The sequence below is a fragment of the Gymnodraco acuticeps genome, unplaced genomic scaffold, assembly GCF_902827175.1.
Source record: "Gymnodraco acuticeps unplaced genomic scaffold, fGymAcu1.1, whole genome shotgun sequence".
NCBI lineage: Eukaryota > Metazoa > Chordata > Actinopteri > Perciformes > Bathydraconidae > Gymnodraco > Gymnodraco acuticeps.
This window is the reverse complement of record NW_022990023.1, coordinates 3,626,601-3,653,927: the sequence shown is the minus strand read 5'-3', so window position 1 is coordinate 3,653,927 and position 27,327 is coordinate 3,626,601. Positions and strand designations below refer to the sequence as shown.

Below are 27,327 nucleotides of genomic sequence, written 5' to 3'. Positions count from 1 at the left end.
CACCTTGTGGTATAACCGGCAAGAGAGAAAGCCTTTGAGCTCCATACTGTTTCAGAAATAATCCTTGATAATCCATAATATGGCGTTTCATCACGGCAGTATTTGCCGGTAGAATCTCCCGCATGAGCTCAGCCCCCTCCTTTTGTTTTTTACAATCTTTTTTTTTTTAAAGCTTTATACCCAAAATTAGCACTTTTGAAACAGGAAGTGAAATAGAGGGATATGAGGCATGGCTAGAATGGGTGATCTGTTTGGTATTTTGAGCAAAACACTTCATAGACATGTTTTTTTATATATTTGCATATATCTGAGACCTATGCTATTGCCTAGAAATAGCATGATAGGTGCACTTTAAAGCAAAACTGCCACCATAGGGGATTTGATCGAATCTATTTAACTATATCTCCTCTTGTGGCAAATTCTAGGACATGGTATTCTCTAGACTCTTTTTAAACAGTTTATTTTATTTAGACGTCAAGCAATTATGAAGCAACTATATTATTCACCTGGAGTTGATGTGTTAATTGTGTTTTTAGCTCTGTTTTGGGTCCCTACCAACTTGCTAGTTTACAAGGGTCAAATTCCTCCCTGAAGAATAACAGTTTTGCTGACATCAACAGTAGCTTATTAATCAATGTTTATTGCATACACATTTCTTAAAATGCTTATTCATTTGGACATATTCTATAATGTGTAGCCACCCTTATTCTCTGAAAGAGCTCACCTCTCAGGTATAAAAGTGAGCGCTGCACACATGTTTAACTTTCCATCTTTTGAGGGGATGGGGCGTATGAGGTGGGGGTATCCAGATGGCCCCTTAATTAAAAGCAGATGGTGGCAGTTAAAAAAAGAATGAACAAATGAAAGGATGCATGCATTACACTGAGAAGTATAAATATAGTAATCTGGAAAATGACAGTGAGTGTACAGATCATCTTATGTTTGGAATCAAAAGTGTGCATCAATAACAAACAGGAAGAAGTCATATCAAAGTTTTACATACACAAATAAAGTAGTACTGTAGGAGTACTTTACTCTTCTGGAGTTCTCCTTAATTTAACATTAATGGGAATTCAGAGGGAATACATTCTCAGTTTTTAACTGTTTAACAACGCAACATTTATTTTGCCTTGAAAAAGCAATAAAAGTAAGATTGTGAAATTCTCAAACACACATTTTCTCATTCTCTAAACTCCCTTTACTCTTGTTTTGGCTAAACCTCAGAGCAAAACAAACATGCATGTCAGAGAAAATCTTTCAGATGAGACATGTCACAAATCTGCTTCAAATTATCCACCCACAAATAACGATTCAGGTCCATATATTTTCGAAGTAAACTCCAAATGGCTCCAAGTCAACATGAATTCACTCCAAAGCGCTTGAGTCGATCAAACTCCACAGTAGGCCGTGCTAACCGCCGCTGAAAAGTCATAACCACAGTGATTATTGTAGGGCTGGTGTTAGCCATATTGTAGCTCAACACCTTCTAATGACCGTCAGCTTATTGCAGCGCACTTTAAATGTGTAACGCGATACCGCTGTTCACACCACAAACCAACAGGTCTTCAGGGACTTTTCAGAAGGTGTATTGTAATTGACTCCCAACTAACGCCACCCTCGACTGACTGACTAAGATTTGTTGAAAGAGAAAAAAGGAATGAAGAGGAGTTTTGGCTGGAGATTAAAACAGGCAAGGGCTGCCAGAGATTGATGGTGGCGTAAAACAAACACATTTTGTTTAAAATAGTAAGTTTGCCTTGTGACCGTCTGCACTCAACTACAAATTTGGCATTTTCGTGAACGTCAAGTATGGTGTTTACAACAAGAAGACAAACAAAATCCCATTTATATTCTTGCTCGCTTTTAATCCCGTTTTTTATATTTGCAATCACATAGAGCTTCAGGAGTCGTTTGCATTCCAGCGAGCTTACGAAGCCCTCTCACCTGGTTGTTATTATGCATGCTTTTTGTGTGGTACGGCGGCCCCACTCCCTTTCCCCCAATAACCCTATCCTCACCTCAACCTTGAAATAATAATCATAACTTTGTCATGGCACCATGGCACACACAGCCCCACTGCCTCCTGACCTTCGACCCCAGAGATAACTGTCATTTGTAGGTTTCTAGTGCTGCAGCAGAGCGGATATGGTTGGATTCAGGAGTTAAGTGCTTCTTCATGATGCTGCGTTCAGGTCTGCTGTGTTTTTGATTGTGCTCAAAGCTGCTTTATCTCTCTGCAAAATGGCCTGCTTTTGTCAGTGGGCTATGTAAACATCCTATCCTTCATATATGAACATCAGTGTTGACTTTTCAAAGCATGAGAAATGAGAGAAAATATATATAGAGTTCACAGGAGAGTGCATGATGTTTCAGGGAGGGTTATCAAGCATTGAAAGAGGTCTTCATTTTACAACAAGAGTGTAGAATAACGATGTCTCGCTGCTTAAAAGATGATGTGTTGAGCAGACAAAAACACACAAAAGTCTGTTGAAATATATACAAAAACTCCACACATCTGGCTCTTTCACAATCACTTCGGTGGGGTTTTCCCTGCCCCCATCCCAATCTCGGGTTTCTTGGATCGCTAGGACAGGTGCACATTCAGGTGGAGCATTACTCAAAGATCCTCTCTATTGCTCCTTACTGACAGTCCCATATCTCACAATATCATTGCTCGTGTTGTGTGGAACGGTTTGAACACCTGCCTTTCATACAAAAAGAATGTACAAATGTAGTTTTTGCCGGTCCTTTGGACGGAAACTTCAAAGCCAACATTTTCATCCCATCTTAATTTCAGTTATAAATTGCTTTAGTCAGGCTAAATACGTTTACATTCCTAGACGAATTTCATCAAGACAAGCTCATATGGTATGATTATCCAAATATGACATTCTTACATAATGGAAACTGTAAGGTAAAAATAACCATAATCTGTTAAAAAAGTTATAAACAGGTTCACTGAACATTATGATGGAAATAATTTGTGTAATACTTTTCAGTCCGGTTTCCCTGAGGCTGAAATGTACTGTATTTTAAAAAGGAAAGGATTTATGTCTGGTTATGCAGCGAGTGGTTATAATTATCTGGCCAATTTCACTGGTATGGATTGTTTTTCCATTCACTTGTTTCTGCCACAAATGCTCGCAAAAACAACGACTTACCAACACGTCGCAACACTCCAAAGCTCATCAACATTCAAACCAATAGGACAGTTCTTCCTGTCAAGATAAAAATAAATAAAATAGGGTTAGGGTTAGTAATTTAGTTAATGCCAGGATGACCCTTACCTAAAATGTCGCCTGTGTCTTTGAGCGCCTAAGGGTCTCAGTCGGCTTGGTAATTCTGAGGTTGGTGTGCCAAAGTAAATCGTGATTTCTTTCTGGTTATACCACATGAAGCGATGCTTGTGTTGCCCTGGCCGTAGCTTTGGCATCAGCCATAACCGCTCAAGAAACAGGAGTAGAGGACGGGAAGTGTGGTTTCCTCTGGTTTTACACAACCATGTCAAGCCCTGGGTCCTACACAGCTCAGCAAGCCACTGAACTGTGACACACACTCATAGGAATTCCGCCTTTATAAAAATGACTGCCTCTGTTGCTCCTTCTATGTGTAGTTTGATGTTTTGCAACTGCTGAGGTTGTTATTCCTAGAATAGTCTCTATATGCTTTTTTTTGCAGATCAGAACCTTCCACACAGTTTAACCTTTGTTTGCCATTCATTTGTGCTTCAACCAGAATTTATAAGCACGCAATGTTACACAAATGAAGCCTCTATGGCACGAAAACCAGATCTAGTCCTCAGCCCTACCATCACGCTAGCGAGGTGTTTTATTGGCCTGCGGGCGTGGCTGCCGAGTGGCATCTGTCATCAGAGCGTGCCCTTGCTCCACGCCAAGGTGAGTTTATTTGGTTTGATACGTGGTGTGCTGCCCATATTTTCACAGGTGCCTGTGTTGTTGAACCAAGAGCCTGATTCCTGCTTTCCCTGGCAGACACAAGGCCCTGGTTGTCCAGAACTTCCTCTGGTGGACGGGGGGGGGGGGGAAGGGTGCCTCTCTCCCCCTTAGGAAGCCTTCCTTTTCAAAATATCCTTCCTCGAAATCCAACCACACTATCTCCCTTAATCGATCATTTGGGGTTGAGGTGGTGTTTGTGTAATTGAACATAATTTGTTTTATTTTGAAGACTTATTTGGAATGAATTGAAACTCATTTAGTGCGAGTGCTCTGAAGTGACGGGGCACTATTTTCTCCGGGGAAGCAGCACAGTTTGACATTGGTTTTTAAGAGTTACCAAGTCTGTAAATGACAAGTATTTATTGGGCCATTGAGTGATTGAATGTCAAAAAGCAATAGAAAAAGCACCATGGTTCAAGTCTTTCACTTTCTGACTATTTTTAATACTACATCAACACATTTAAGTTCAAATATCCATGGCCGATTTAGACATGTTGGAGGAATAATGATGGAGGAGCTGTCGTTACCTGTGATGGGTCTCGGGGAAGGGGGTCTTCCTGGCAGAATCACGTCCTGGTGAGCAGCTGCAGTCGAGTCACGCATCAGCTGAGGCTTCGAAAGAGAAGCCAAGAGCAGGTTGACTCTGGTGAAGATATGGAAAGTCTGTCACATGCCTGTTGATGTCAATCTGGAGTCATATGGATATATCTTTGCCTATGGAACATAGGGAGAAGAAGGTGTCTAGTCATGGCTTCATTCAACTCTGGAGAGAATACATTTACTGTTAAGTTTGAAATGAAGTTATTTTTAAAGTATTGGCAATCATCGATTCAATTCTTTGTCCCATCCTAAACCCTGATGACGATTAGCCCATGGGAAAAACTGCCAATATATTTCAGGGTTTCCACAGTAGGGGATATCTGGCCAAAGTCTTCCTCCTATGTGCGTTGCTCATTGATGACAACAAGAAGCCAACTTAATAGCATTTTTAGGAAAATAATGTAATGAATTGTTGTCAAACTATGCTCAATGGGTTCTGACGTTGCATTAGTGTTTTGCCTCCTTTGCTTTTGACACAGATTGTTTTTCTCAATTCAACAAAAGCCAGGTCCAATGTGATTGGTTAACACTATTCGGGCTAGAACCACTACAACCTACAGTACACTACCTTGTAGTCCTGTTGCCTAGAGATTCTGCATTCATAAAGTGATTTCTAATTATACAGAATAATATTTACACAAAAAAGTCAAATGTGATTTGTCAATACTATTCGGACTAACACTAACATGCCAATTCCAAAAGTTGTTCTCTGTTCTAATTAGCAAATGTTAGCATGCTAATTTAGAAATGTAAAATGGTTTCTCTCAGAACGTTATTGACAATGCAGTTTTGTAATCATCGTAATTTTAAGGAGACCAGTCAGCTCCATGACAAGAAGAAGCTCCTCAAGCCCTGTCCAAGCACTGTAGATCTTCACTTGTCTAACTGTCACAATGCTGACAACGACCACAATCCCCGCAAGCTTGCAGAATTGCTGGTCCTTTACATGAGAAGTGGACTCAGAGGAAAATGAAAAGTCTCAGAATGGAATCTTTTTTATTTTCACTGGGGGATAATGTGGGCCTGCATCAAAGCTTGACAACTGAAGTCCCGCTGAACTGTGGGGCTTGATGACATCTCACTCTGGACTCTTCAATGTCGTCTCTGGGGGGGAAAGCTACTGTCTCCACAAAACCACAAAGTTAACTTTTAACACATTTCATGAGTCGTCTCAACCGCTAACCCATCCAGCGTTCCCATGCTGTCATGTGGTCTCTGTTCTCCATGTCATTCTCTAATCACTTTCCTTTCTTCTCTCAACCTCTTTCCCTAACCTTGCTTGCCCCTTTCCTTTTTAAACCCCCACTTTCCTCATTCTCTCTGTCCGTCTTCACAGATAAGTAGGCATCCCTCACCTTTCACATAGCATCATATGGTAGCAATCAGAGTGGGCTTTGGCAGACAAATTAGGGCAGTTAATGTGGACCGGAGATCAGTGCAGAGGCGGGGAAGCTGGTGCTAAATGCCACCAGATGGGGCCTGAAGTGGATCGGCCCGGGCCTGACGCAGTACGGTACAGTATGGCCTGGGGTGAGGAGCTGAAAGAGGGCCTGAGCCTAGAGGAAAGAGAAGCATTATTACTAAATCAATTTTTTTTATTACCGAGTAATGGACCGTTTCCAGAGATGGTACACACATCCTTTACTCAAGTAGAAGTACAGCTACTCGTGTTTAAAAATACTCTGGTAAAAGTAGAAGTACTGACTAAACTTATTTTCTCAAGAGAAAGAAGAAGTATGGGCTTCGGAATGTACTTATCGTACCCATAACTACCATCTGTTACAAGCATTTTCTTCCACAAGTGCGAGGAAACGGCTTGGAGCTGCCACATTTTTGCCGCTCTTGGACTACGGGGATGTTGCGTACATGAACGCCTTAGCTCACTCCCTTCATCTGCTGGACGCTGTTTACCATGGGGCTCTGAGGTTCATAACCAACTCTAAACCCCTCACACACCATTGCACGCTGTACGCTTTAGTCAACTGGACATCATTATCAATGCGCAGATCACTGCACTGGTACAAACTCATCTATACCGCTATGCTTGGACTGCTGCTCCTCTACATATCCACTTACATATCACACAAACAGTACAGCTATAGACTACGATCTCAAAATTACATCACTCTGTCCGTCCCCTCAGTACGCACGGTGCTTGGGAAAAAAGCCATATCATACTCTGCTCCCTCGACCTGGAACACACTTCAGCAGGAACTTAAGCTGACCAGTTTGATACCCATCACGGATTTTAAACTCATTTTAAAAAAGCTGGAGAAATCCTCTGTGGGTGTTTGCACCTGCTATATCTGACTGTATATGGATTTCAATGACTACTTTTTTTACGATGTTGTATTTGAGTGTTGCCTCTGTGTTTAGTGTCCTGTCTGTCTGTAACTTTTTGTGGTAGTGTTACCACTGAACAGGTCTCTCTTGAAAATGAGACCTTGTGTCTCAATGAAATCTACACCTGTATAAATAAAGGCTAAATAAAATAAATAAATGAATAAAATCTGTTTTAAAGAGTGACCTCCCTTTATATTAATAGAACAATCATGTCATTGTTAGCTAATGAATGTTTCCATGCTGAACAATGGCAACATGACAACGTTTCCATTGGTCCCTCTTCTTTAGAGAAGACCAGTGATGGATACACGGATCGTGTTCAAATCAATAGGCACGCAATGACTCTAAATAATAATGATCACGCCACCAAACACACATTCAAACTAAAGTAACAAACCTGTTTTGAAAATGTAAGAAGTAGAAAGTACAGGTATTTGTGTTAAAAATGTAAGAAGTAAAAGTAAAAAGTCGTAGTGGAGTAAAGTACTGATACCAGATAAATCTACTTAAGTACAGTAACAAAGTATTTGTACTCCACTACTTCCCACTTCTGACTGCTGCATAGAGAAAAGATACATTCGAAGCTAGTTTTGGTTAAAAATGACAGTTTTTCATTGGAAATCTATTAAACCTGGGTCTGATCTGAGATTTCTTTTGAGAAATTCTGTCTAGAACCACAGTTTTTGGAATAAATGCTTACAGACATATCGTCAACATCATTGCTGCCTTGCTCGATAGGACTTTGCAACATGTATTTTCTCTGTCGCTTTAGAAACTGTGTATATGTATTCCAAACAATGAGTCAGAATTATTTTAAACACAGCCCCCAGTTCACCTCTGAATTATGCATATTTAATCAAATGTTTGGCTGACACGGCCGATTGGACTCAAAGCCAATTCAGAATGGATACTCCTCAAATTGCACATTTTCCCCAATCAGTCTGTCGTCACTTGTAAAAATGTAAATGAATAATGCTTTCGGAAATCTATTAATTCAAAAATACTTTTCTCCTATAAAATGTGAGACTCATCATACGTTGCTCTGTCAGCTGTCCTCGTTTGATGAAGCGTTCCTCCTGTATAGATGATACATTGACTCTTTACATCGGATCCAACCAGTGACCTTAAAGTCCTCTCCATCCGTCATCCAGGCCAGCTTTTGAAGAGTGCAAGGTGAATTATCTTTTAGACATACCTCTCTCCTAAGACTTTGGCCAAATCAAAGCCAAGACGTTTTCGGTATCCAACCTTTATCCTGAACCGTAATGCGTGCCCCAGGCCTGATCCCACAGTAGCCCACCATGATCCGATTGGACGATTCTTTGCCAAATACAACCCTGCAACATATTGAAAGGGTGTTTTTCAATACATTCATTAAAAGTGTTTGAGCCCACATTGAAGTGAATGTTTAATAATGACTTACCCCTAAAGCCAGGATTGTAAGTCTTGAAGGAAAGCTATTAAAATGCGCCGTAATAAGTGAGACGACTCATAAAGGGGCTTAAGCAAAATCTAACGGTATCATTTCTATTTGTCCATCTGCACACAATCTGCTTTTTGTGATCACCTTAATACATGGGCAGCGCGCGCGCGCGCGCGCGCACACACACACACACACACACACACACACACACACACACACCACACACAACACCACACACACACACACACACAACACACACACACACACACACACACACACACACACACACACACACACACACACACACACACACACACACACACACACACACACACACCACACACACACACACACACACACACACCACACACACACACACACACACACACACACACACACACACACACACACACACACACACACACACACACACACACACACACACACACACACACACACACACATTCCTCTTATGTTACAGGCTTTGAAGAGGCAGACTCATCCCCATTTTCAACAGTACCCAATCAAACACAAAGCTGAGGGGCGGATTAGGAGCGGCTTGTGCTGCACAATGCTCCTATCAGGGACCACACTGGTTTTAAATTACCCCCCTATTCCTCACTCATTCTCAATCACTCACTGGCCCAATAAAGTGTGTTTCTCCAATAAAAAAGAGCAACAAAGGAACACTGAGTCCCAGTTTTGTGTGACAGCATCCCCTTACAATTCTCGACACTGTGTGTTTGTGTCTGGAAAATTGACCATGATTGTTATTGGCCTATTTGTGGGTTAGAAGATTGGATGGGTTTGAAAGGGAAAAGAAGACATTTCCTTTTGGAGGAACATGTGCTATTTTAAGGTTAGATGGAAAAATGTAAAAGATTGAAGGATGACAGATGTGCGAGCAGAGGTGTGGTCATTGTCACGCATGTTGTCAGTTCCAGAGGGAGTGGTGTCTCTCCAGTCGACAGCTGGTTTCACTCAGAGAAAAGACATGCAGCAGAGAGAGAGAGATCAGACCTTCACCACTGAATATTTATGATCTGGGTCCACACAGATTTCTCGCCACATTTTTTTGCGGTTTTCAGTGGGGGTTAGAGCTTGGTGACCCACACACTCACAGACTCACAGACAAGCATACATGAGTGTTCACAGATACATTCAGATATTCACACATGCACTCGCTGTCTCCAAGGGGGAAAATAAAAAGAAGAAATAAAAATAGAGGAAATTAGTCATAGAGATCATTAAAATGAAAAGTGAAAAAGAGAAGATTTAAGAAACAGACCTACACACACACACACACCGAGACCCCATGCTGGAAAATGCCGTTGTTGAGCTTTGAAGCACGGTGGTAATGAGGCTCCATTTAAAGCCAATGAAGCCGCTTTGGCAGCTTATGAAAGCACGATTGGTAAGCCCCCCCTCGCCTGCCGCTGGGTGGTGTGGATGTGTGATTGTCAGTAAGATGGGGAGGGGGAAGAATGGACAGTATTTGGCCAGATCCGCTTGGCTCTTTTCTAAGAAGCAGCTTTTCCCCCAGACGAGTCACTAGGCTCAACTTTTCTCTTCAAACAGGGAAGTCGTTTTCCAAACACACTTGAACTTCACACAGGAAGCCGACAATAATCAATATGATTCTCTCTTGCCATTTGTTGTTATTATAGATATCTCTGATAACAATCACAGTTAGTCTTTGTGGAGCCTACAATTACACATTTATAAAAGGTGGATTAGGGAGAAAGCCACGTTGTTGGCAGGGACAGAAAGAGAAACAAAAGAGATAAAGTTAAAAGGTGTGAAAAAACGGTTTTCAAAGGCTGTTGTTGATATTAATATACCGGTGCAGAGGCGTAATTCCAATCGTAAAGCAAGTAAATGCTGTTTAATATATCCTTTAATACATAGAGTGTGGGAAAAGGCCTCTTAATGGATGGAAAGGTAACCTACTGGATTGAGAGACTTTGGGGATAGAAAGACCAGCCAAGGTTCACTTAAATGTGGCTAGGCATGATAAACAGAGGCAACTACATTTACAAAATAGTTATTTGTTTGGTTACAACTTGATAACGCTGGCAGAAGTTTTCATATCTCTTTATCCTACAATCTTAAAACTCAAGGGACAGGTATTAATGGAAATATCTTTTGGTGAGTATTTGAGTTAAGATAAGTCAGATAATGCAGAACAATGCTGAAGGTGATGATTGTATAGGGACAATGTACAGTTACACTTTCCATGGTTTGTATCTGGGTTCAGGTGAGGGGCTTGACTTCATAAAAGTCAAGAAAGAAAAAGAAACCTTGCTTTGCGTTGGAGAAGTCTTGAAGGGCAGAGTGCATAATTGGCCTCTTTACTTTGTCCAATTTCCCAGCCTTGTCACAAGCAATAAGGGAAGAAAAACATAGAAAGAGGAAGAAAGACAGGCAAGCTAATGGCAAAGATGCTCTGGATGGATGTGGTTGATGCAAATACATGTCATGGTGCATGTGTGTGTGTGTGTGTGTGTGTGTGTGTGTGTGTGTGTGTGTATCTCCTGACAATTTCAGCTACCTCTATTCTCAAAGCCTTGATGGCCATGCCTGGGGAGAGAGATGATAAATGGTCGCTTTCCTGTAAATGACCTTCAGCAGGATGGATGGAGCTGGCCTGTTTGGTTAGAGGGTGGAAGAGAGGAGACTGTAGGTGAGGGAGAAGGGGGAGAAAACGAGAGGAAGGAGTTTCCTGCTTTGGACCTGACTCTGGAGTTGGGTTTCCCTCAGAGGCGAGGTACACGCTGTTTATTTACAGAGCTTGGCCCTTGCTCTGTTACTGTAGGGGAGCCGCTCTCCCTGGTCCTCTCCCCCTCCAGACCCCAGTCTCCCCCCTGTGAGTGGAAACACACTGAAGCATGCCCACTGTATGCGAACATACTTTCCAATGGGAAACACACACATATCAATCTGACATTATTTCCACAGCTCAGTCTAACGACTGCAATTATAGAGACAGATGATCAACACAACACACAGCTCATTAACTAATAATTTATTTTTGTATCATTTAGATTAAAAAGTCAGTGGTTCATTGCCTCAGAGGAAAAATGTACAAGGAATACTTTGATATAGCAGAAGAGCAGGACTGCACTGAGGGAAGAATCCCTTTGTTCCCAAAGAGTGATAGGTGGACGGTTTATGTGTGAGTGAAGCAATTTTCCCGGGAGACTAATGAAAGTGGTGGGTTGTTGTGTCAGATCCTGTCCGTGACTCTATGGGAAAAGCAGAGGGTCGGATTAACCCGTGTCACATTTGCACTAAATTCTCCGCAAAGTCATTAGCGAGTTGTTGTCTAGAAACAACATAAAACCATAAAAATAATACATTGTGTAATATCCAAACCACATCTTCTGGCCGTGATCACAAAAGCATATGTTTCTGGTTTCCACATCCATATAACATCATCTGGTTTGTACATCCATACAGTGAGTCATCCGGGGCCAAGTGACGCTTTCACAACAGACAAACATGAATGGCAGAGGCAGTTCAGTACATATTTACAACATTTAAAATGTGTCAAGACTCATTAACCAAGACATGATGGAAGTGAACCAAAACAAAACAATTGGGAATCAGGCCAGGGGAAAAGTAAATTATATTTCTTCATCATAAGCTGTTCAGACTCGTCAAACATTAAACAGTGGCCAAGATGAGGAGCTCTGCGCTCCTTCAACTGAGAGCTCTCTCACCTCCAGTTCATCACTTGTTTACTCGTGTAAGGTTAATTAGACACACACACATATACACACATACACTCACACACACACCTGTGAATGCTATAAATGCTGCGAAGAGGGGGGGAAACAAAGCAAAGACGTTATGGCCTCAGTTCCACTGCCAAGCTGCTGGGCTTGTTAACGTGAAACAACAGGACGGCTCTCCCTATGAGTCTCACAAAAAAAAAACGTTCACAAGACTTTGCTTCCACCCCCCGAACAACATCTGGCTCACTTTTTACTTCTTATCTTTATTCCAACATTCAGGGTGGGCACTTGAGAAAATGAAAACAGAGCCAATAGAAAAAGGAAAGAAGGATTTTGTGCATGAAAGAAAGTCCAGATTCGAGGACACCGCGGTTTCTTTGCAAGTGTGTTGGGCGCTGGAGAGCCAGAGAGGCCTCCTGGGCACGCACTCTGACCATCAATCATAAAGTGTCACGCCGAACTCGCATACCGGGGCGAGGAGACTGGTGCTACTGTAACACCACCTGTCTGACGGCCCACTGCGGACAGCCAACACACAAATAATTGACTGTTTGGTTCTGCATTTTTGCAAAATTCCAACGGTGGGAATTGTGCCCTGCATGGGCATAGTGCTGTCAGAGCTTTTGGTAACACTTTCTGACTCCCACATCTATAATGCATTAAAAACATGCTTTATAATCTGCTAATAGCACTGTTTCATTATCGTTTTAAGCACTCAGAAATATATATATGATATATTTTTATAATAATCTATATGTCAACCATCATAACACTTAATAATATAATGCATATGAGGAGATAACACGTTTCTGTAGGTGGTCATTATTTCCTTTAGGTAAGAAATATAATTAATATAAGAAATGTTGTTTGTTGTTCTTGTCTATGTTTAATTATCTTGTTTCATCTTTACTTTAAGTTAACCTTAAGAGTAACCTATAACATTTAAAAAGCATACAAAAGGTATGTATTACATAAATGGGAATTATAATATATTAGGAAAATGAATACAGAAATGTCAGTGAGTGACCAGCTATTATAAAGCATTATGATAGTTGACTATCAGTCATGACTTATTAGGTCATAAATGATGGTAATTGTTTAACTCACTATCCATTTTACGAGTGCTTATAACCAAAAGTATACAGTGGTATATAAACATATAACACATTGCAAGTGTGGATATAATGTTGTTGTTTTTAGATAAGTGTTACCAAACCTTTTGTCTTTTTGTGTTCTTTGCTCTTTTGTCCCACCACACAATCACTGTGGGTGATAATTCATTTTGGTTAAGGGTTTTGTTTTTGGATTAGATGAAATGTGTCATTATAAAAACAGACAGATAAGCATAAAGATCCACAATCCTTGAGCAACACCCCGTTCAAAGTGTATAATAGCATTGACTGTCATGGCGTCCACATTCTTGGTAGCATACATTTCATAAACACTTCACAATCAGACCGTACACGAGTGAGCGTGTTCTTCACAGTTTGACATACATTCTCGGAAGACGTGAAAACAAGAGCTACAGCGCGGTACAGTAAACCACTGAGGGGGGAGGAGGGGTTTGGCAGCCTCGTTCTGCGCTGTCACTTATCTGAGACACTGAATACACAGCATGCAAAATGGGTTTTTAAAAAAAAGAGTTTGGGGGGCTGACACAGAAGAGAGAAGAGACACTTTTGGCAGAATCACAAACCAAACATACGGCCGCAGCCAGAGGAGCGTAACCACTCGCTAGCATGACAGGCCTGTCCGCACACTCACTGCTACGCTAGCTTGATGTGCCCCTCAAAACTGTGTTTATCTTGTACTCTATTTAAATAAATTCTAATGTGCTTTACAAAATGAAATAACAGCAAAAGACAGATAAAAAGCTTGAGAGCAACCAGACGGTCTCTCTGTGGTTTTCGTTGGTCCTGACATCTATAGCCTCTTAATTGAATTTAAAAGCTGACTACGCTTATTTGGCAAAAGATGACAGGGACTGTGTAAGGGTAGGCAAGTGGGGGGAAGATGACTAGGGAAGTTTTCCTTTGGATGCTCATTTTTAGTTTAGGTCTTGCTTGGCTCACTGTAAGGTTTTGATGGACCAGCACAAACCACAAACATGCAAACATAACAAAGCACATGAGGAATGAAATATGATCCTCACATGTCATAATACAATCAGTGAGCACTAAAACCTTTCCAGCCTCATTCATTTTGTCAAAATACACTAGAGAAAAACACGATTATGTTGTTTATCCAACTTTGTTTTCTTTTTACTGCATGAAAAGGAACTCTCGTTTCAATCTCTTATTTCGGCAAACAAGAGCCTGCCAGTCCAAATGTCCAGACATTTAAATACAAATAAATGACAATGGTTACACAACAACATCTGGAAGGCCACTACCGGGCGGATGACATTATCCATAAAGCAAAGAAAAAGTCTCCTTGGAAATATTGGGATTGTTCTGAAATTCCAGCCATTTGTCCACACCACTTAATCTTTCTTCCAGAAAAATGTGACAAGCTATGAGTCATGATGGTGATGCATGACTTTATAAACCACTCATGAGAGGGACTAGTGGTGAAGAGGCACAGCCCCGGAGGCCTGGAATGTGACTCACACATGCAAACAGGGTTTGTTCTGCTTAAATGAAACAAAAGGATATATCTCAAACAAGGATATGGCTGTGATATGGATGGATGAGATACAAGTAGCCACACGAAGAATATAAACTCTACTATGAGCTGTGGCGTTGAATACTTGCAGATACAAGAGCCTACACGAGCAGTTCGCTCTGTGAGGGCTGTCTGGTTGCAGCAGCAGTGGTGGTGCGACTGAGGTTTGCTTTGGGTAACGTCCCTGCAAAGGGAGCCCTTGGTTCCTCGCGGGACAACAGTTTCATAGTTACAGTCTGTAGAAGTTACTGCAGAGACCTTTAGCAAGTAGGTCTAACATTTTAACAGCAAAACGTTGGAAGGTTGTCAGGTGATCCAGCTCGAACTGATCCGAGTTGTTCCAACAATGAACCGTGAGGAGGCCAAGCTGAGGATATGCAGCCTGTTTTGTTGCTGAGATCAGTCAGTGACAAACACTTGAATAAAATCCTCAGTGTGAAATGTGGTATTTTCATACGTCAAACAAAGTGGCAGGAGACAGTCGGGTCTTGACAGGAAGCGGAGGCTGAGGGTCAGAGGGTCGTCGTCGGGGGACGAGTGGACATTTCCGCTGTCGTCGTCGAGGGAGGGAATAGCGTCTGTTTTTGTCTACACTTCATACCCTTTTTAATGGTCCCTTTTGAAGGCAAACCAATTAGACAAAAAAAGACACAACAAAGACATACCTTGAAAAATAAAAAGGAAAATAATTATACAATATACACAAAACGTGGTCCTTAAAAACAGGAAGGGTACATGCAGTCTTTCTAATGTGCAGTGTTCCCGTGATGATGGGAGACGGGGGAGGAGACATAGTTGCTGGGTAAGGGTTCATGAAGGTGGGTGATGGAGGTAGGGATGAACACTTCTGTCCCATCATGCTTTGCTGCACTTCCCCTTCTTCTCTTTGCGCTGGAACTTCCTCAGGCGTCTCGTCCAAACGTCCCTCCACTGGATCACCAGGCTGTTCTTATCAGCCATTAGGCCAATGCGCTCCCCCCCTGGACTGGTGGCCCCGCCCCCAGGCCCGACCCCGGGACCCGTCCCTGTGCCCGTCCCGCCCTCGCTGCCGCCCATCACCAAGAACCGTTTGCTCATCTGGATCTTGGGACACTTGCAGGCCAGGTCCTTCATGTGGACCCACAGGATGTTGTCGCCTCGCTTCAGGGGCTCTCCGCGGCTCTTGTACACAGACACCAGGTTAACTGAGAACTTGGCCCAGTCCCCGACCGTCTCCATGTCCAGCACGTTCACCTGCACCGCTAAGGACACATTCATAAAAGACACCCTCAGGTCAACAGTCCCAACACAGTATGTCTCTTAATTATGGCTGTGTTAAATTACATTTTCTTACCATAATCCTTTTTGCAATATTTCTTCATGTTGATCTTCAGGTTGCCCTTCACTGGTTTACAATACGACTCACAATCTGAAAAAAGACAAGGACAAAACATCTTTACTCTAGCAGGCTGTAAGAATACTTACTGACACTCAAATTACACACATAACGGGACACTTACACACTTGAAATTGGAATCGTTGGCTGTCATAAAGCATTATGTGATGCTTTTGTAGCAGCATCAATTCAGCACATGTGTAAAGTTAGTTTGAAAAAACACTGTAAACTGTTACGTGCTGTGAAACCACCAAGAAACAATACAGTTATAACAACAAAAATCACCAAGTGGCTTTCACATGGACAAGTTTGTGAAATAAACACATTATGTGCACTGTAAGAAGATTATTGTCAAATTAACAGTATTTTAACAAAAAGGATATAGTAATTGCTGTATTTCATACCACCGTTATATTACCATTACACCTCTTACAGTACTGTGTCATTCCGTAAAATTCAGTATTATCAGTATTATATTATATGCGACCGTAGCCTTAATCTCCTTGAGTCTAACATTTAAGTCACAAGCAATATTTTCTAAACGCTGATGTTAAAACTTACAATACAACAAAAGATAGAGATTTGCACTTTTTTTTTGGCCAGCTGTTAGATTTATTGTAGAACAATAAACAGTTCTGCAAACACATTGAAAATGTACAGTGGCATTCTGTACACAGTTAATATAGTAAGAAACTTAGAATGCATTATTACTATGAAAACACAAAATAATTTGCACCGGATGTAAAAAAGCTACTTTTTGGATTAAATGTCTACTTGACTCGAGCACGCTTATATCCCCACTTGCCCTCACAATAATCACTGACAGGGCTAAAGGTTGGATAATGTTGAGCTTGGTTTGGTTGTTGTGTGCTAAAATAAAACTTCTGACGAATCACACATCAAACTGCTGCAGCAGCCGGTGCCGGGACGCAAGTTGAAACACACCAGAGTAGTAAAGTGTTCGGTTTGACAGGTTTTCGGGGGTCTGAGAAAAGACAGAGCGTGGTGGAGGCAGGTCATGGTTGGATGCATGTGAATAGACCTTGGCTGCCAGCGGGACGACGGAGACCACACACTGGACAGATGACCTCCACTGACCAATCAGGGAGGAGCCGCCGTGACGAGGTGTTATAATTACCATCGTGACAGACCTCAAATAGACCTCTTGGCTCAGGGAACAATCTCCGATCTTTTCTTGACTGTCTTAAAACAGCCTTGGTTTGGTTGTCATGCATCTTTTTGAGGTTGACTTCTTTAAACCGTCACGTGAATATGGAAACTGCAGTGGAAACAGTAACGCTCAGATTTTTCAGGCAAGCCAAGGTCAGGAAGCTACTACTTCACATTATTTTACAAGTTGGCCGAAGTTTACTTTCTACCTGAATAACAAATGACAACCTTTCCTTTAGACCAAGAAAGTTGGAGAAAGGTTTAGTCAGAAAGATCATCTGCAAGCATCTTTCCCCATGTTTTTTTTCAAGCAATCTTGAAATATTAATTTTGTCATCGTCAAGCTTTGCTCTGTGATCTCGAAATGCATTTTCCATGAGCTTAAAGCAAAGAGAATGCAGAACTAAGAAGACAGGCCAAACTTAATGAACTTTAAAAAGCAGATGTTATTGTTATAAATCAATAACAAGCGTTTTTAAATTGTGCTCATGGTAACTAGTAACTGCTACTGGAGATGTGACAAGAAAAAGAAATAGACCCTTTTAATCATTAGCCAGGCTCTACTGCACATGACATTAGGTTTTATGAACCGTAGAACATTAGACCCACTTATTTCAATTGCAAAACTATGAGGAGGACACACAAATATTAAAACAATTGCCAAGATAGTCAACATGGTTTTTGTCCCTTTAAGGGGTACAAAAACCTGACTATTCTGCTGGCTGGGAATGTGGGGGCATACAACTGAAAAACCACATGCTGGACTGGTATCTGCGGCCAGGCCGCTCATTGCCTTCAAGAGGAAAACCATTCAGTCATGTTGCTTCCCAAAGCAAACCAAATAAAATAGCTTAAACTGAAATGCCCCAATTAGAAAAAAAAGCAGCCGTGAGAGAGAGGAATTACATTTTTGGGGTTGCATGAGAGTCGGGGTGTTTCATCGTTCATTTTCTGGGGGGGGGGAGGACGGATGGAGCAATGGAAGGAGTTCAGCAGGAGAAAGAAACAGGGGACCAAGGAGCCCATAAAAATGTCCAGGAGGCTTGGCTGTATATCAGAGTGCTGGAGATTTTATTAGCCAGAGAGAGAGGAGAGACAAGGAAGGAAAGGGAGAAAGAGAGAGCAGATGGCAGCTTCCAATAACTCCGAAACAGGGTGGCTTTAAAAAAACGACGATTGGAGGTGTAGATGTGGACGGGTTCAGAGGTGTAGGTGTGGATGGATTTGTGATGCTCACATACTTTAAATAGATGATGTTAAATAGCATAGCATGCTTAGGGTCTTTTTCATTATAAGTGAGCGTGTGGTTTCATGTGCAGATCATTATCATGTAAGTGTGCATGCAACTGTGACAGGCATGCATTTGTATGAGTTGTGCATGGATTTCATTAGTGTACAGCCAATGTGTGTGTGTGTGTGTGTGTGTGTGTGTGTGTGTGTGTGTGTGTGTGTGTGTGTGTGTGTGTGTGTGTGTGTGTTATACAGTGGCTTGCCTGAAGGTATCAGTGGCTGGGAGACAGTGTGTGTTTTCCCATGAATGAAGAGCCACTTACTGCTGGCTGTTCACCTGGAAAAGCACTCGGTGAATCGCCCGCTGACCCAGAAGAGCGGCCCACTGAAAACACTCACTATAGGCTGTGGGGCTCTCGATGCCCTCGTTCCCTTCAGCCCCTCTCACTGTGCCATGACAAGGACAAATTGCACCCACCGCCCCCAACACAAAAACTTTTTTGGGGCCTTGGGTTTGGACAAGGATTGGGGGAAATGCTCTGGGGTGTTTGGTGGCACCTGAGGTGAATTGGTGATCAAGAACTCTTGTGTTTCAGGACCCTGTAACATTTTCCCAGGGAAGAAGTACACACAAGAAAAGACTGTTTATGTTTTTTTGAAAAAGTTCAAAGGCCCAAACAATGAGCGGAAACAGAATGTGAGAAGTCTAAAATAAGTAACTAGTATTACTTCCTCACAGTATGCCTCTGACACACAGTAGTGCAGCTTACATTGATGTGTGTTCTTACTTAAATTATGCTCTGGTGCTTTTATGACTTCTTAACATGTGGGTTCATTGATCATTGTACGCCTCCTATATGGATGTCTTATTGTTTTGTCAAGCACTTTGTGACTTTGTCTGTGAAAATCGCTTTATAAATAAACTTTACTTACTTATCGCTTCATAATCTGTCCTATTAGATTACATGTAAATTATTCAGTTATGGCCAAAAATGCATTTTGTGAGGTCACATTGTACTGGGCCTATTACATCAAAATGGTATAAGTTCATAGGGTTGAGGCTGATAAAAAAAATCTGAAAATATTATATAAAAAGTTATTATTGAAATATAGTATTATTAAACGCTGTGGTTATATTGCATGTGCTGTAACTGCTCGCCTATCAAGGTTCTCCTCCTGGGTTTTTCCTGTTTCCAGTCTTTGTGTTTAACTGATTCAAGCTCATTTAAATAAGCCAATTTATTATATTTATTTATGCACATGAGAAGGGTAAAAATACTCACATTCAACTCTTGGCAGTAGTAAAATAGGCATATTTTCTGAACTGTCAAACTAATGTTCAGTATAAATTCTATATCAATTTAATAGGGTTTTCTCTTTATAATATAGGCCTATGTAATGTGCAGCAACTGTGACCAAGTTTGGCATTCAACTTCAATATTCTCCAGTACATTTAAGTTTGTATCAGCCATTATAGACCTCATTACCCTATAACTCAAACTGTATATGAAATGTAGGAAGTTAAGAGTGTTATGAGCAGAGATCTACTGACAAAATAAACTTTGGAGAAGAGAGAAGATACAAGAATAATAAAATGACATGCTGATGCTGTAAAGTGTGTGTATGCGGGTGTGTGTGTGTGTGTGTGTGTGTGTGTGTGTGTTAGATGATCTGCAGCCTGAGTGATGATATATTTTATAAACTCACTAATGAATCAACATTTCCAAATCAACACCACCCTTCAAATCAAATAGCCACAGAAGGAAAAACAAGGGCAGGGTAATTGACCGGAGCACAAATTGGACAGTTCAAGGGAGAGACTGAACACATTTCCGCCCAGCCTCTTGCCAACACTTTTTCACGCCTCAAAACTCCCCCTTCCAATATATCTCCCAGCTAAACTTTAACTAATCACCTCTGCTGCCTATCTAGCGGCCTTGGCTTTTAGCTGCAGTTACAGAGAGAGCACAGCGAGGCTCCACTAACTTGAGGTTAGCGGTTTTGGGGGAAACTGTGCCAAGGACACAGGATTTTAAGACAATGGAAAAAGTCTGCAGGTCCCAGTGCACTCGTTCTCTTTGCCGAACTTCAAAAGCGGAGACCCACCCTTCATTAATATTTATTCCACACCTTAAAACTCGGTTCCAGAAAAATATGTTTTTGTTCCTCTCATAAAGCAGTGGTGCTCATGGGCGAGGTGCAGAGAGTGAATACTAACCTGCTGGTTCCTCTGTGCTGCTCACCACAACTGTGGGGTTGACCACCGGGATTTCTGAAACACACACACAAAGAAATTTGCTGCTGAAATGTACATTCATGCCTTTGGTTGTTTAGATTCTGCTCAATGCCTGCTTTAAAGTGCATGTGTGATTAAAGAAGTAAAACTGAAATCATTAAAAAGTTGCTCCGAAGTGTTGGCATGGAAAACCTTTTTGAAAATATCAATACGCCCACAAAATAGGGAGAAATGAGTGTTGAGAAGAAGTAAAAGGTGTATGAGTTCACCAAGGTCAACAGGACTAAATACCGAGGTTGTCATACAGTAGGTAGGTTTGTATTGTGACAACTACATGCATGAAAACACATGGGACAGTGCAGATAGACATGCCAGATAAGCACTGGCAGACTGATGGGGATACTTATTGGTGGTGAGAGGGAAGACAGGCTTAAATAAACCATGCATTCCACAGACTAACATGGTGGTTTCACTGTCATTTTTAAAGAATATGTTTGAAAATCCTGAGAAAGTGGAAGACCTAATGGAGATCAGAGGAGCAAATGTAAGTTTAAGAGCCAAACTCAGAGGATGCATCACAAATTCTCCCAGTAATCCAGTTTGGAGAAGTCAATCCATTCAAAGTCGGCACACATCTGAGGCAGGGGTTGATTCTTTGAGGTTGAAATAGAAAGGTGGCTGCACTAGATTAGTCTCGTCCTCCCCTAACAGATGTGGGGTTAACACAGCTATGTAATCTCCATACAAGACAGATGGACGGATGGCAAGGGGGCAATTTTGGTTGGATCGTCTTGAGACAGATGCAGCCCGCCCTCGCTGTGCCCGCTGGCTCCTCTCCTGCCTTGTGGAATTCCTCCAGGACTTCAATTTTAATCGTATGCAACTTTCCAATACAAATGCTAATGCTAACAACGGGCCCTCTGCTTTTACCGTAAACAGAGTTACTGGAACGCCGGCTTAGCATCCACCCAGAGGATCTGCTTTTGATTGGATTTGGAGGTTGAAGGTTTGAACCAAGCGAGTGGGAGTGTGTTGGCAGGAGGAGGGGGGGTTTGTTGGAAAGCTGTTTTGAGGGAAAAGCAGCAGTTGTCTCTCTGAAATTATGGACACCCCGCCAACAAAAACAAACAAGGGCACAGAGCTTTGTGAAGGAAGGCGCAGCTGCTAGAAGCCACTTTGAGGCCGCGTGCCCCCATGGCCACATCTTGTGAAGACAGACAGATGATGAAAGGATCATTCAGATGAGGGTTGCTGCCATCATACTAATTGGCTGCTTAATGGGCTTGTCTTCTGTCTTGGGGTCCGGGAGCCTCAAAGGAAGTAAGATTGCCCACCGTGAGGCCATATTGACACACACAGTTGTCATTAACTCTATTCATAATGGATCCAAATGTGCGCATGTACTTAAAACGCACATACACAATTCTTCTTGTTCTCACTGGGATGGTTCAGTGGCACTCAGCTGAGTGGGGTCTGCCATGCATGACCACAGTTGTTTTCGTCTTCTCGCCCGTCCGCCATCTGCTCTGGAGCGGCATGTGAGAGAAGCAGCACGGCAGCATGGGGCACAGTGTGGCGGAGATTGGTGCGGTGCTGGGCGGCGCTTTGCTTTGGTGGAGCCTTTTCTTGTGAGTGTGTGCAGCCTGTGCCCGCATCGCCTGGCACACAGTGTGGTGGAAAGTTGCCCTCGATTACACATGCCCGCATGTGCCGGGCCACTGGCAAATGTCTTAACCCCCACACGCACACATTCGCGTTTGTCACAGGAAATTAAAAAGCTGATGTAGTTGACATGCAAACTACACACACTATATCATCGACAGCAAGTGAAACAGCTATAACCAACTCATGAGTTCTCACACTACCAGCTCTCCACAAAGACCTGACTTTGTCTCTAGGCCCGTTGCACACATGTTTTGGGCTGCTCTAAATGACATTAGAGCATTTCAGTGGCTATGCAAACCCACAGTGTACTGTATACAGGGATTGTGTGGGTTGGGTGTGCCTTTCATGAAGCCAGAATGAGGGACGTGTGCTTTCAATTATGATCTGTAATCTTACTGCTTTGAGTATGTTCTGCTCTATGCCTATTTCTCTAATCTTTTGTAACAATCCATTATGCCTCTTCTGTTATGTTCTTTAAAAAGGGGTGTGCCAGTGTTTTGCAGTTTTATGCATTGACTCACTGCCAGGATGATTACATTATGAAGCTGAATGCAGTGTGTGTGTGTGTGTGGTGTGTGTGTGTGTGTGTGTGTGTGTGTGTGTGTGTGTGTGTGTGTGTGTGTGTGTGTGTGTGTGTGTGTGTGAGTCACTCACTGATGCAAGGGGCCACAGGCGAGCGGCTCTGCTGGTAGCCCTTGGCGCAGCGGTTGCAGGTGATGCCGGTGACGCCGTCCTTGCAGGGGCACTGACCGGTGGTCTGGTTGCACGTCTTGCCGGCTGCGCCCACAGGGTGGCAGTCACAGGCTGGGGGGGGGGGGGGGGGGGGCAGGTGTGAGGAAGAGAGGGGGGTGTGATACAAGAAGGAAGGGAGAGAGAACATACATTAGATGTTGATTTTTTAAAACATTTTCACAAAATGACTCACTCTTATGACTATTTCTCGGTTATGAAAGAAGATATGCATGTTACTGGGTAAAAAGGAATACTTAGGCCAAAAATTGGCAACAAAAACATTTTCTTCCAAGGTGACACAAAGTTTGAAGCATTGCTTTAAATGTTGTCTAATGATTTTGCAGCAGACAACAGATAAGCGGTATGGCGGTATGTTTGCTTCAGCATCTGTTTCGATGCTTTGGGTTCCTTGAAACTGTGAACATTTGTTTGTTTATGCGAAAAGAGAAATTCATTAAAAAAAAGCGTGTTTGAAATTGTCAGGAGACTGAGAGGAGATCACTGTGCCCTCCTCTCTCCTCTCTGCTCATTTCCGCTCCCTAACCGCTGTCTGGTTCCTGCCAGGTGACACATGCTGCCGTTCATCACTTCCCAAAAGTTCAGTCGATGCCCAGCGAAAGCCAACAGCAACAAAAAATGCTCCGGTCACCTCGCATTTTATGACTTTTGCTGGTTCTGGGCAATTTATTAAATTCCCCTTGAGCAAGGTGAGGTTTTTTTAATTTAAAGAGGTGTTAAATAAAAGAGCTAGCGTGTTGGTGAAGCCTAAGAGAGCTTTACTAGATGATAGATAGGATGAAGCAACACATTGGAGAGTGAAATGTGAAGTGGAGGATCTGAGAGGAACAGGGATAGAGTAGTCAGTGTAGTCCAAACAGAGCCTCTGGTGTGCTGAGCAGCATAAACAACAGTGAATCTAACCAAACTGTGTCTACTCCGACTCCACTAAATAAACACACATTTGTTCTTTGAGTAATAAACGCATACTTAACATTTCACAGCAGTCCAGCCAGACAAACACATCAGTGACATATCAAAACAAATGTAAGACTTTTACATCTCGCTGAGTGGTCTGCAGGGGTGTGACTGATTAGTTTTCACTTCGAATTTGTGCAAAACAAAACAAGTCCGAGTACAGAAAAGTATCCTCTCATATCTTATCTACCTTGCTGCCAGAAATAAAACAAAGCAGGAAATGCAAGGGGAACATTCTGCCTTGTTTGCAATGTTAGTGTTTGGAAAACAAGCGCAGGCTAGTGCAAAATGAATGAAGAGAGTGACTCAAACGTAACACGATAGCTTTAATTGTCCAAACGTATCAAGAAAAAGACAAGAAAGGCCAAAATTACACTTTGGGGAAAAACCCTGTAACCCAACAGTTTGTTACAGGGCTTGCCAGAGGAAGGCAGCTGCTAACATGTCACGCTTTTTCTTCCCACCACTTGATGGAACTGTGAATGTGTTTATTTGTGCCGGAAAATGTTCGCTGCTACAACAGAGGAGAGGCTAAAGACCCTACCACCTGTTGACTGGGCAAAGGGAGGGTTTCAATGGCTGAAACTGACCCAGGAGTGATCGTGTGTGTCTGGCTGCGGGGTGGGAAGGGGATTAACGGCGGCTCAGATCTTCAGAAACACGTTTGCCTTTTTTCCGGAAAGGCCAAGCGGTCCACAGGTGTCAGAGTGCCTGCGCTCTGTTTGAAGCTGTGCACAGAGACGTAAATCTGATGCTTCAGCGTCCGTGCAAAACTCAAGCTTTGAGGAAACTCAAGCTTTGATGGCACTTGGTAAGAGTTCCTGTCTGACTTAAAGGGAATACACATCTGCATATGGCAGGATGTCAGAGGTCAAATCAACAAGAGTCCCCCTGCTGTGTGTCTGATGCTCTGTGTCAACCACATAATCTCATCCACAAGAGCTGTTAACAGGTACTAATCTCAGAGTACATTGTGTTAACAAAAAAGGTCACAATCTCAGATTTTAGCTTACTAAATGTGAATACTTTCTGGTTTCTTTACTTCTCTTGGAAACACTGATCAACATATCAATTTTCTGGCATTTTATGAACTACTAATCTGTCATTCCTGTAGTTTGTTCCCCTCTCCTTTTCTGTTAAATAATTTGTCCAAAACTCATGTGGGACTAACCCCCCCGTCTGTCATGCCTGCATAGACATGATGACGAACAGCACAAGCTATCAACTCAATCCTCTGACTACGAACAAGATGTGAGTAATGTTAGGAGTTCTCACTTGCCGTCTAAACAATCATAGACTGTTAAGACATCGTAGTTTATTGTCCGTGTACATTGTTCTGTAAACAGCCAGCAAGTGCCAGATCTGAACGGGCTGTAAGAGGCAGGATGGGGACGGGGGTGCTGGTCTCCACCCCCAGATCTTCTCCTTGAACTGCTTTTCTGAAGTTTTTATGTGCAGGGGCTCGGGCCAGTTTAGAAGCAGTAAAAAGCGTCCTCAGAGGTTGTTGATGACTTTTCAAGCCTTTGCGACTGCTAGACGTGACAGGCAGTGCGTAGGGATTTGTGGTCCTTTGACAGGCTCAGTTTAACTGATTCGCGTTGCTCTGTGCCTGTGCGTGCATATGGGATAAAGCACTGTTGAGGACTGCTTTTGGTCTGCTGTTATTGACAGTAGCATTGCACATTCAAACAGGGGTGTTATTTGTGCCCTTTGTTGGACATTTGTATCAGTAAGATATGTTCCGTGGCTTTTTAACTGTGAAGATACATAAAAATGTCAAAATTGTGCATTTCATGGGCAAAAAGAAAAATCGAGATAATAAGGATCACATGTTTATGCTGCTATAGGCCAGGTACCATATTCCTAACTTAAAATGACCCTAAGGTTAGGTTGTGTAACACTTTCTGTTCGCAGTGTTTTCTAGATCCTCATGCCCTGCTTTAAAAAGATATTCGACATAATATGACAAACTGCCAATGTGGTTTATGTTGGCCCGTGCTGCTTCAAATGGACCTTGGCCTCGTTTTGAATGCCTTTTATCAATGCTCCTTGTGGTCAAACGGATAACAGCTGTACGGCTTGGACTCACATAAAAACCTTGTACTTTTGAGGAGCTCATATACTGCAGCCAGGCCATGTGGGGATTGCCATGTTTCTTTCATTGTGATGACTGCTAATGCTCGTGACACTGTAAAGGGCCCGTGGAGAGGCTGGTTCCTGGGCATTTGAACTGGAGAGCTGGCACCCTGCAGCTTTCTGTGTGTGGGTGGTGATGGAGGCAGTTACACCTCCTCATATACTCCACAGAGTGTGTATAGACACCCGTCCACAGAACACGTCTCATTAGAAACAGACACGGCCTGTTTGTCATCTCAGAGCCTGCGCGGCCCCCACTCCTGTCTCGCCTTTTAGAAAAACACCTGTATTTTATTGCTCAGCCGCACCGCACCTCTGACCTCTGACCTCTTTCTTGACCCTGACACATGGAGATAAAACACAGAGGAGGGCAAAAATCAGGGACTCTGCGGTAAAAGAAAAAGACAAAGGTTTGAAGGCTCCTAGTGAGTCATGGTGAGATAAATTGGAGTTCTGGAGGAAGAGAAGATGGCGGTTATATAAAATCATGGGAGATGGAGATCAAATAAGTGAACAAGGCCTGATTTGAAGCAAAATGACAGCTCCTAGAAGGCTGTGGAATTGCTCCGATCAATCATGGAGCCAGACGCTCAGCGGAGGCTTTTCGGACGTTAACTTTCATTTCCGTCACATCTGGGGCCTTTGAGAGGGAGGGAGATAAACTGTTTACCACCTGATCGTGAGCTTTGATAAGGACAAATTGCACTGTCAGGGTGGTTTGTGTGTGTGGGTGTGTGGGTGTGTGTGTGTGTGAGAACATCACACAGCAAGATATTGCAGGAAATGGAAGATGAGGAAACAATTTGCACACGTGGACGCACATCTCAGGACTGATCTCCTGTCAGATCTCCTTCTGTCAGCGCTTTGGTGCAGCAGCAGGTCGAATTACTTCAGTTTTAAGGAATGTGACCAAGTCGCTGTGAAGTATTGCCATTATGTGATGTATGGCTCGACATCTTAGCGCAACTAACATGGACAAGTGTGCCATGATATCGTGCCATTTCTAACCTCTTGGTGTTTGGTTTCAGCTTGGGTCGGCTGCAGAAGGAAAACTGAGCGGCGGCCAGCGGGAGATTTTCGGCATG

The 27,327-nt window shown here is 42.6% G+C and overlaps 1 protein-coding gene across 2 annotated transcripts in view; it reads right to left on the bottom strand.

The window, feature by feature from the left end:
- Positions 1-11,332: 11,332 nt before the first annotated feature.
- ntn2 (netrin 2) overlaps positions 11,333-27,327 on the bottom strand; it is a 43,587-nt gene continuing 27,592 nt past the window's right edge. For both annotated transcript variants that reach the window (XM_034214749.1, XM_034214748.1), the window contains exons 4-7: positions 23,054-23,203; positions 20,717-20,770; positions 16,057-16,131; positions 11,333-15,964 (exon numbers count right to left, since the gene is read on the bottom strand). In XM_034214749.1, the coding sequence (XP_034070640.1) occupies positions 15,579-15,964; positions 16,057-16,131; positions 20,717-20,770; positions 23,054-23,203 (665 nt within the window). In that variant the 3' untranslated portion in view covers positions 11,333-15,578. The remainder of the gene's footprint in view (positions 15,965-16,056; positions 16,132-20,716; positions 20,771-23,053; positions 23,204-27,327) is intronic.